The sequence below is a fragment of the Myxine glutinosa genome, chromosome 2 (genome assembly GCF_964187855.1).
Source record: "Myxine glutinosa chromosome 2, kmMyxGlut1.1, whole genome shotgun sequence".
NCBI classification, from domain to species: domain Eukaryota; kingdom Metazoa; phylum Chordata; class Myxini; order Myxiniformes; family Myxinidae; genus Myxine; species Myxine glutinosa.
In genome coordinates, this window is record NC_136262.1 from 173,087,644 (window position 1) to 173,099,805 (window position 12,162).

Consider the following 12,162-nt stretch of genomic DNA (forward strand, 5'->3'; position numbering starts at 1 on the left):
ATACTTTGGGTCATGGGAGGACTCCAGTCCACCTCCTGAAACCCGCAAATGGAGATAATAACCAACGACACACACACCACCTATCCTCAAGTTGTGCTGCAGCTGCTCAATGAGTCTACAATCCTGCAGCTTTACCAAAAGCTCAAGCGTTTATCACAACTCCAGCCTCAAGGTTAAAAATGCACTTTATTTTTTGTTGCATCAAAACACAAGAAGTGAGAGCTGGACATCTCAGCCCATTACCTGAGCTTTGCTCTGTTGCCTTTTTTGGACTGGTTACGGTACTTGTCACACCTGTTTCTCCACTTTCCTTCTCCTTCCCCTTCTTCCGCATTGGGCTGAGTGATGGTGCATTAGGCAGTGTCGGCAAACTAGGCTGTGGGTCGGGGGTGATTGGTGGGAGAGGGTGCAAGGGCATAATTTTCAGCATTTCAAAAGGAGACATAATTTTCAGCATTTCAACGAAACAGTGGCAATTTCACATGGCTGCCCATAATTGTTGTGTTCCTGGATGCAAATCGGACTCACAAAAACATAGGAATACGAGAAATATCCATGGATGTGAGGGGTCGAGTTTGTACCATTTCCTGTTCGTACAACCGAGCAATGGTGTGCGCGCGGACACACAAACGCAAACACATGCACGCAGACACAAAAAACGCTTCTCATTTTAACAAAAGATGCAAAAAATTAATATAATCTACCTTGTCCCACCGGAACCAAACCAATAATTAATTTACAACAGTCCTCAAGACCATACCCTTCCACCAGCAAAACATGATTAATGATAAAATCATCATTTAAAAAGCATATTTTAAACTTAGCCTGTGTATTCACCAGCATATGACCTGCCCATTGGTATTCATAATTGCCCAAGCCGGTGTCTGCCTCAAATTCCTTCATTGTGCCAGCCTTCTCTCAGGTGGTTTCTAAGTATTTTCAGCCTACTTTTAGAAGCTTTGTGGGCCATTTTATTACAATCCTTACCGCCCTCGCATGCACTATAGCTGTACAAATGTCCCGAAGATCGCCATTTCGAGGGGGTTTATGCACATGCGCGCCGAGCATTCTGGGGCGGATTACATCATTTTGAAAGTCCCATATTCCTTCATCCATGTCTATTACTGTTAATCTATATCTATCTATATATATATCTCTCTCCATCTATCTCTATGTATCTCTCTCTCTATATATCTCTCTCTCTATATATCTATCTCTCTATATATCTATCTCTCTATATATCTATCTCCTCTTTTTTTTTCTTTCTTTATTTATTTCTTCCTTCCTTTCTTTCTTTCTTTCTTTCTTTCTCTTTCTTTCTTTGTAAAAGGTATGAAAGGATACCAAAGCAATATGTATTGGTCAATGTTAAACAAGAATGACCACACTGTGGTCACAACCTGCAACAAAATCCGGTAACGGTTGATTGGAAAATGTGCATTTAATGCTGTATTAAAAGATTAACTCGACACCTCTCATTGATGTCATCCTCCGCAAGAGTTACATCAGAACGAGCTCATTCAAAACATGCTCACGGATTGTTTAACTGCAATATGGAGCTGCTTAAAAATTACGTAATGCCAATTTTTTAGGGAGGTGCGTACTGTGCGTGCTGATGGGCTTTATTAAACTTTAATTTTTATTTGACAAAGATTAGATTTTTTGGGGTTCCTCATCGTGAGTAACACTCGACCCAAACAAAGCCAATGGAAATCTGACGCAACAAACCCAGGGAGTGTAAAATCAGCAGAAACCGACAGGCCTGATCTGATGTCTTAGGCCCACCAGAAAACCAAGATGGTGGCCATATTCTTTCATCTGGGTGCCATGGTGGGTGGAGTAATGTGACAAATGTGGGTGAGGGTCCAGCAGCTGTCTGGCCAATGGGTGTACATTTCAAAAATCGACCCCAACAACACAAAAAAAACAATGTGGAGCTCTTGCAGACTTGCCACACGTCATCGGTAAAAAAGGTAATTCATAATAAATGGGGCTGGAAGGATGGCCTCAAGGGTATACACACTCGACTCTAAGCCATCTAAACTGTGTTGAACCTCCACCCAGCTAGAAAGCTGTCATCTCCAGGAAATAGTCATTTCTAAAGGGTGCTGGCGATCGCTCATCTTCTCTTCATGAAGATCATTGTGAGATATTTAACGACCATCAATAAAATGCAAGCAGACATGGCGCCAAGGTCAACGTTGATCCGATGGACAGTGCACACATTGATGTATCAATCACCCTGCCTGTTAAACACCAGGATTTCAGTTTATAGCTGGGTCGGGATTCTAACCCAGGCTAGACAGCTTAGAGGGGCACGTGTGTACCTCGAGGCCATCCTAACAGCTCCAAGAAAACACTCATCTTATAAGTGTATTGATGCAATTTAATGTTCGCCTTATTCAACGAAACATTCTCTTGGCCCACGCGTGCCTAAATCATAAAGTATGAATTAAGGAAATTAATTATGAATAAACAATATGCTCCAATACAGAACATTGACGGGAAAGATACATGAAAATATGATCAAAATAAACACGATTAACTTTGCTTTTATTATTCTGACCTCCAAGCAGAGGTTACCTTCTTAGTGTTTAATGAAATAAAATTACTTCAAAGAGAAACTGCAAACAAATTGATCATTTTGCCAATCCTTTGAATTATAATTTTAATTGTGCTATTATTCTGTCATTTACATAAAGTGCTAAAGAAAATGAAGGCAATTAAAGGTTTTTCTTCACCCCCATCCCACCCTAACCCCTCCCCATCCCTCCCCCATTTCTTCCAGGTACAACTACAATAGATAAATAGGTCCATTTATAAGGCCGTTTGTAATTTGCTCCTCAACTTTACAAAATTTGCCATAATTTGTTCAAAACAATATTGCGAGAATCACAATAGGATTTTGCGGGGTTTTTTTTTTGTTTTGTTTTTGTGCTGCAATTGTATGTTTTTTGGGAGGGTTTTGTATACAAAGGCGAGGCTCGTGAAAGAGTTAGAACACAGAGAATACCAGGATGCAACAGCACAAAAGTAACAGCAGAAAGCGAGGAGGGACACCGGCATCAGGTCCGAGGGAGAAATTAGAGGGAGACGGACAAGCAAGGGATGCAGGTAAGAATGAGGGGTAGAGGAGGAAGCATGGATTGGACAAGATTAATATTGCAGAGCTCTCAGTAAGGAAAAATTGGAAATTTTGAAAGAGGGAGGGTCGGGGGTTAACTGGGTGGAAAAGATCATGGTTTTGGATGGGGGAAGATCTGAGATGATGGTAAACAGCTCTATTGAAGACCTGTATGGAAGAATGAGATTGAAGAGAATGTGAAAGTTGGTTCCACACTTGATAAAAGAGGAGGAACGAATGAGGGGAGGTGAGCAGTGACCAGAAGGGGCTTGATGGTGGACCAAGTGTGCTCTGCAGAAACCCGGGGTAGAGGTAAGAGAGACAAACAAACCTGAGAGGGTGGCAGAACACGGAAATAGTAGATGCTGCAAGACCATAAAGGAGGCGGTAGAAGACAGAGACCTCCGACATGTCTGCAATGGCTAAGTGATAGGCCCATAGACTCAGCTTTATTGCATGAGATTCCAATAATCTATAAGGTCTTGTTTTCCATGGCATCAAGCTGAGCAAGGTGCGAGGCAGGGGAGCAGGCCCAGAGGGGAGAGCAGTATTCCATCAAGCTATAGATGAAGGCATTGGAGGTGGATAGGAGTTCAGGTGTGCCAAGGAAGGACTTTGCGAGACGGTGTGATTTGTCTAAGGCAGATGATTGCTGATTGTGCGAACCAGAAGTTTGAGTGACTGAATTTATTCAACAATATTGTTAAAGTAGATGGTAGAGTGTGAGATTTTTGATTTATAATTTATCTTTTTTTAAAGCTCACACGAAGAAAGATATCTTCTCTGCCAGGAAGTAACTGTGAGCTGAATACATTTTCTGCTTTGTCACATAATCTATGACACACAGCTCTGCAATGGAAACTTTGGATAAGTCAATGCAGTGAATTACAATTCTACTTTCCGAGCTGTACAGCGGATGATCCAGATGCTCAAAGTAATCGGCAAGAAGGGTGATCGGCACCACACGCATTGTACACCGGTGTGTTGTCATGGAGGAGGATCACACCTTTGGCCAACATCAGTCAGTGTATGCCCTTGATGACTTACCACATGTTTTGCCATAAGCTGGCATGATAGACCTGTGGTTGGAGTTTTGGAAGGCATTTTGTCAATCGCCAGGATTCCCTTTAGTAGTTCCAGAAATTGAGGCCATGGTCTCTCCGGCAAAGTATTGGGTGTGAAATTTATCGGTTGATAAATGACCCCACTGTGGTTCCAATGCATGGATTATAATTTCGTTTCAGGATGCCAGTGGTGGGGACATGTTTCACCATGAGTTACGGGATGAGGAATAAAGTCGAATGGAAATGTGTTGAAATCGTTTGAGAAGCTCAGGACGTGATGCCAGCCGTCGCAGTTCAGAGCGAGTGATTCCTCGACCTCGTCCTCAGACATGTCCACAAGTTCATGGATGTTGATGATAATAGTCTTGACAAATTCAAAATTGTGTCAATATTTTGGGGACTTCAACAGGGCATTCGTGTAAGATTAATTCCTCGGCCTGGGCCACAGTTTGTGGGTGCACCTGCCATTAGTCCGGACTTGAGGTCATCACCAAGCGACTTACGTCCATGTTTAAGTTCAACCGCCCATTTGGCTACTCTCAAACTCAAGGGCACACCATCGCAATACATGGCGAGAAACATCTGATAGTAACTCGATGCTCAATACAAACCTGCATGATGTAACAAACATCCAAATTATACTTAAAAACAACAAACAGAGTGACAGAGTAGTGAGATGTGCGAAGTACCATGATATATACATGAGTGATAAATGCATCAATTGGTACAAAATCAGGATGAACGTTTTTTTTTGAATACCTTAAGTGGGGGGCCAGGGGTTTGGTCATCTATTATATGTGCACAGATGCTGAGCATGCGTAGCATATGCACAAAGAGCTGCTCGATCATGGCCACCAGAGTCGGCTCACCGACAGCTACCCACGACTCTTCTGGATGACTCAAATCATCATCTGAGCGTGCCGTGCAGCCCAGGCACTGCTGCGCTGTCGCTGGAAAAGAAGAATTGTACAGGCACAAAATGAAATGGGAGTATGACAATAAACAACATCAACCAAGGAGGCAATTTTAATATGTCAACAATGGCATTTATACCTGAAAGTTGCAAACTGGCTTCCATGGAAGCTCAGATTGAATCAAGCTTTTGGCTTTGTCGTTTAGCGTTAAAGAAAAGACGTCAGAGACGTTCAGATTCCGAGTCGATTTTCTTCATTCAAAAAGCAACCGTTCAACCAACCCGTCCTTCTTCCGGCTAATCCGGTACCGGAAATCCCTCGATCAACCAGAACTAAAGCATATTTACACTATCTAATCAAAGGCAAGATGATGCCGCGACAGTTGCCGGTGTTGCAGACATCACTTCCTTACGTTAAGACTTCCTCGTAAGGAAGCTTTAATCACAAATATACTAAGATTTAGCACAAATTTAAGTTACCAGAAAATTCAAATGCTGAAAGAGATCAAATGCATGAGTGCCAGTTTATCTGTCAAGTGTGAATATGATTTTCATTGGGAGATTACAAACTTGTACAAGGTTTCTGCCAAAGATCATTGCAAGCAAACAATAAAACTGAGTGCTTTGTGTGAAAATATTGCTTCCTCTGCCCTCTCTTGGAAGATCATCACAGAAATGTAGTAGTAGTGACAGCTACTTCGTCATCAAGTTCGAAGCTACAGTACAAGCACATTGTCAGATTACTGGGGGTAGAGATGGCACACTGGAATTTCAGAAGGCAAAGTATACCTCATAGGAACGACACAGCAAAACCACGTCGTCTGGGCAGGTACCAAGCCATAGAGCATGGAGCCACTTGGAGGTAGTCGTATACCCAAGCAATTTGAAAAACAAATCAGCAGATGGAGGAGAGTACCTACCCCGATGTCTGTTGTTTTCATAACAACAATCAAGATATCACAGACATGAGCAATAAAATAACCATAAAACCAGAAGTGAATATTGAGCCTTTCCATTAATTATTTGTGTATAACGATGCATTCTGGTCATGTGGGCTCAGGTGTGTGCATGTGTGTATAACGATGCATTCTGGTCATGTGGGATCGGATGTACATTGTACATGTGTGTATAACAATTCATTCTGGTCATGTGGGCTCAGATGTACATATTTGTATAACCATACACTCTGGTCATGTGGGATCGGATGTACATGTTTCGATAACCATGCATTCTGGTCATGTGGGCTCAGGTGTGTGCATGTGTGTATAACGATGCATTCTGGTCATGTGGGCTAGGATGTACATGTTTGTATAACCATGCATTCTGGTCATGTGGGCTAGGATGTACATGTTTGTAAAACCATGCATTCTGATCATGTGGGATCGGATGTACATGTTTGTATAACCATGCATTCTGATCATGTGGGTTAAGATTTACATGTTTGTATAACCATGCATTCTGATCATGTGGGATCGGATGTACATTGTACATGTGTGTATAACAATTCATTCTGGTCATGTGGGCTCAGATGTACATATTTGTATAACCATACACTCTGGTCATGTGGGATAGGATGTACATATTTGTATAGCTATGCATTCTGATCATGTGGGCTAGGATGTACATATTTGTATAACCATGCATTCTGGTCATGTGGGACGAATGTACATTGTACATGTGTGTATAACAATTCATTCTGGTCATGTGGGCTCAGATGTACATATTTGTATAACCATGCATTCTGGTCATGTGGGCTAGGATGTACATATTTGTATAACTATGCATTCTGATCATGTGGGCTAGGATGTATATATTTGTATAACCATACACTCTGGTCATGTGGGATCGGATGTACATTGTACATGTGTGTATAACAATTCATTCTGGTCATGTGGGCTCAGATGTACATATTTGTATAACCATACACTCTGGTCATGTGGGATAGGATGTACATATTTGTACAACTATGCATTCTGATCATGTGGGCTAGGATGTACATATTTGTATAACCATGCATTCTGGTCATGTGGGCTAGGATGTACATATTTGTATAACTATGCATTCTGATCATGTGGGCTAGGATGTACATATTTGTATAACTATGCATTCTGATCATGTGGGCTAGGATGTACATATTTGTATAACCATGCATTCTGGTCATGTGGGCTAGGATGTACATATTTGTATAACCATGCATTCTGGTCATGTGGGCTAGGATGTACATATTTGTATAACCATGCATTCTGATCATGTGGGCTAGGATGTACATATTTGTATAACCATGCATTCTGGTCATGTGGGACGAATGTACATTGTACATGTGTGTATAACAATTCGTTCTGGTCATGTGGGCTCAGATGTACATATTTGTATAACCATGCATTCTGATCATGTGGGATAGGATGTACATGTTTGTATAACCATGCATTCTGATCATGTGGGATCGGATGTACATGTTTGTTTAACCATGCATTCTGATCATGTGGGTTAAGATTTACATGTTTGTATAACCATGCATTCTGATCATGTGGGATCGGATGTACATTGTACATGTGTGTATAACAATTCATTCTGGTCATGTGGGCTCAGATGTACATATTTGTATAACCATACACTCTGGTCATGTGGGCTAGGATGTACATATTTGTATAACTATGCATTCTGATCATGTGGGCTCAGATGTACATATTTGTATAACCATGCATTCTGGTCATGTGGGCTAGGATGTACATATTTGTATAACTATGCATTCTGATCATGTGGGCTAGGATGTACATATTTGTATAACCATACACTCTGGTCATGTGGGATCGGATGTACATGTTTCGATAACCATGCATTCTGGTCATGTGGGTTAAGATGTACATGTTTGTATAACCATGCATTCTGATCATGTGGGATCGGATGTACATGTTTGTACAACCATGCATTCTGATCATGTGGGTTAAGATTTACATGTTTGTATAACCATGCATTCTGATCATGTGGGATCGGATGTGCATGTTTCGATAACCATGCATTCTAGTCATGTGGGTTAAGATTTACATGTTTGTATAACCATGCATTCTGGTCATGTGGGTTAAGATGTACATGTTTGTATAACCATGCATTCTGATCATGTGGGATTGGATGTACGTGTTTGTATAACCATGCATTCTGGTCATGTGGGTTAAGATGTACATGTTTGTATAACCATGCATTCTGATCATGTGGGATTGGATGTACGTGTTTGTATAACCATGCATTCTGGTCATGTGGGTTAAGATGTACATGTTTGTATAACCATGCATTCTGATCATGTGGGATTGGATGTACATGTTTGTATAACCATGCATTCTGATCATGTGGGATCGGATGTACATGTTTGTATAACCATGCATTCTGATCATGTGGGTTAAGATGTACATGTTTGTATAACCATGCATTCTGATCATGTGGGATCGGATGTACATGTTTGTATAACCATGCATTCTGATCATGTGGGATTGGATGTACATGTTTGTATAACCATGCATTCTGATCATGTGGGATCGGATGTACATGTTTGTATAACCATGCATTCTGATCATGTGGGATCGGATGTACATGTTTGTATAACCATGCATTCTGATCATGTGGGATCGGATGTACATGTTTGTATAACCATGCATTCTGATCATGTGGGATCGGATGTACATGTTTGTATAACCATGCATTCTGATCATGTGGGATTGGATGTACATGTTTGTATAACCATGCATTCTGATCATGTGGGATCGGATGTACATGTTTGTATAACCATGCATTCTGATCATGTGGGATCGGATGTACATGTTTGTACAACCATGCATTCTGATCATGTGGGATTGGATGTACATGTTTGCATAACCATGCATTCTGATCATGTGGGATCGGATGTGCATGTTTGTATAACCATGCATTCTGGTCATGTGGGTTAAGATGTACATGTTTGTATAACCATGCATTCTGATCATGTGGGATCGGATGTACATGTTTGTATAACCATGCATTCTGGTCATGTGGGTTGGGATGTGCATGTTTGTATAACCATGCATTCTGGTCATGTGGGTTAAGATGTACATGTTTGTATAACCATGCATTCTGATCATGTGGGATTGGATGTACGTGTTTGTATAACCATGCATTCTGGTCATGTGGGTTAAGATGTACATGTTTGTATAACCATGCATTCTGGTCATGTGGGTTAAGATGTACATGTTTGTATAACCATGCATTCTGATCATGTGGGATTGGATGTACGTGTTTGTATAACCATGCATTCTGGTCATGTGGGTTAAGATGTACATGTTTGTATAACCATGCACTCTGGTCATGTGGGATCGGATGTGCATGTTTGTATAACCATGCATTCTGGTCATGTGGGTTAAGATGTACATGTTTGTATAACCATGCATTCTGATCATGTGGGATCGGATGTACATGTTTGTATAACCATGCATTCTGATCATGTGGGATTGGATGTACGTGTTTGTATAATCATGCATTCTGGTCATGTGGGTTAAGATGTACATGTTTGTATAACCATGCATTCTGATCATGTGGGATTGGATGTACGTGTTTGTATAACCATGCATTCTGGTCATGTGGGTTAAGATGTACATGTTTGTATAACCATGCATTCTGATCATGTGGGATTGGATGTACGTGTTTGTATAACCATGCATTCTGGTCATGTGGGTTAAGATGTACATGTTTGTATAACCATGCATTCTGATCATGTGGGATTGGATGTACGTGTTTGTATAACCATGCATTCTGGTCATGTGGGTTAAGATGTACATGTTTGTATAACCATGCATTCTGATCATGTGGGATTGGATGTACATGTTTGTATAACCATGCATTCTGATCATGTGGGATCGGATGTACATGTTTGTATAACCATGCATTCTGATCATGTGGGTTAAGATGTACATGTTTGTATAACCATGCATTCTGATCATGTGGGATCGGATGTACATGTTTGTATAACCATGCATTCTGGTCATGTGGGTTGGGATGTGCATGTTTGTATAACCATGCATTCTGGTCATGTGGGTTAAGATGTACATGTTTGTATAACCATGCATTCTGATCATGTGGGATTGGATGTACGTGTTTGTATAACCATGCATTCTGGTCATGTGGGTTAAGATGTACATGTTTGTATAACCATGCATTCTGGTCATGTGGGTTAAGATGTACATGTTTGTATAACCATGCATTCTGATCATGTGGGATTGGATGTACGTGTTTGTATAACCATGCATTCTGGTCATGTGGGTTAAGATGTACATGTTTGTATAACCATGCACTCTGGTCATGTGGGATCGGATGTGCATGTTTGTATAACCATGCATTCTGGTCATGTGGGTTAAGATGTACATGTTTGTATAACCATGCATTCTGATCATGTGGGATCGGATGTACATGTTTGTATAACCATGCATTCTGATCATGTGGGATTGGATGTACGTGTTTGTATAATCATGCATTCTGGTCATGTGGGTTAAGATGTACATGTTTGTATAACCATGCATTCTGATCATGTGGGATTGGATGTACGTGTTTGTATAACCATGCATTCTGGTCATGTGGGTTAAGATGTACATGTTTGTATAACCATGCATTCTGATCATGTGGGATTGGATGTACGTGTTTGTATAACCATGCATTCTGGTCATGTGGGTTAAGATGTACATGTTTGTATAACCATGCATTCTGATCATGTGGGATTGGATGTACGTGTTTGTATAACCATGCATTCTGGTCATGTGGGTTAAGATGTACATGTTTGTATAACCATGCATTCTGATCATGTGGGATTGGATGTACATGTTTGTATAACCATGCATTCTGATCATGTGGGATCGGATGTACATGTTTGTATAACCATGCATTCTGATCATGTGGGTTAAGATGTACATGTTTGTATAACCATGCATTCTGATCATGTGGGATCGGATGTACATGTTTGTATAACCATGCATTCTGATCATGTGGGATTGGATGTACATGTTTGTATAACCATGCATTCTGATCATGTGGGATCGGATGTACATGTTTGTATAACCATGCATTCTGATCATGTGGGATCGGATGTACATGTTTGTATAACCATGCATTCTGATCATGTGGGATCGGATGTACATGTTTGTATAACCATGCATTCTGATCATGTGGGATCGGATGTACATGTTTGTATAACCATGCATTCTGATCATGTGGGATTGGATGTACATGTTTGTATAACCATGCATTCTGATCATGTGGGATCGGATGTACATGTTTGTATAACCATGCATTCTGATCATGTGGGATCGGATGTACATGTTTGTACAACCATGCATTCTGATCATGTGGGATTGGATGTACATGTTTGCATAACCATGCATTCTGATCATGTGGGATCGGATGTGCATGTTTGTATAACCATGCATTCTGGTCATGTGGGTTAAGATGTACATGTTTGTATAACCATGCATTCTGATCATGTGGGATCGGATGTACATGTTTGTATAACCATGCATTCTGGTCATGTGGGTTGGGATGTGCATGTTTGTATAACCATGCATTCTGGTCATGTGGGTTAAGATGTACATGTTTGTATAACCATGCATTCTGATCATGTGGGATTGGATGTACGTGTTTGTATAACCATGCATTCTGGTCATGTGGGTTAAGATGTACATGTTTGTATAACCATGCATTCTGGTCATGTGGGTTAAGATGTACATGTTTGTATAACCATGCATTCTGATCATGTGGGATTGGATGTACGTGTTTGTATAACCATGCATTCTGGTCATGTGGGTTAAGATGTACATGTTTGTATAACCATGCACTCTGGTCATGTGGGATCGGATGTGCATGTTTGTATAACCATGCATTCTGGTCATGTGGGTTAAGATGTACATGTTTGTATAACCATGCATTCTGATCATGTGGGATCGGATGTACATGTTTGTATAACCATGCATTCTGATCATGTGGGATTGGATGTACGTGTTTGTATAATCATGCATTCTGGTCATGTGGGTTAAGATGTACATGTTTGTATA

At 40.7% G+C, this 12,162-nt stretch overlaps 1 protein-coding gene across 1 annotated transcript in view; it reads right to left on the reverse strand.

Annotated features, from left to right (window-relative positions):
* Nucleotides 1–12,162, reverse strand: part of HTT (huntingtin) — a 778,980-nt gene that overhangs the window by 550,049 nt on the left and 216,769 nt on the right. Inside the window, exons 26-27 of the mRNA XM_078772674.1 lie at nucleotides 4,948–5,138; nucleotides 244–376 (exon numbers count right to left, since the gene is read on the reverse strand). Coding sequence (XP_078628800.1) covers nucleotides 244–376; nucleotides 4,948–5,138 — 324 coding nt within the window. The remainder of the gene's footprint in view (nucleotides 1–243; nucleotides 377–4,947; nucleotides 5,139–12,162) is intronic.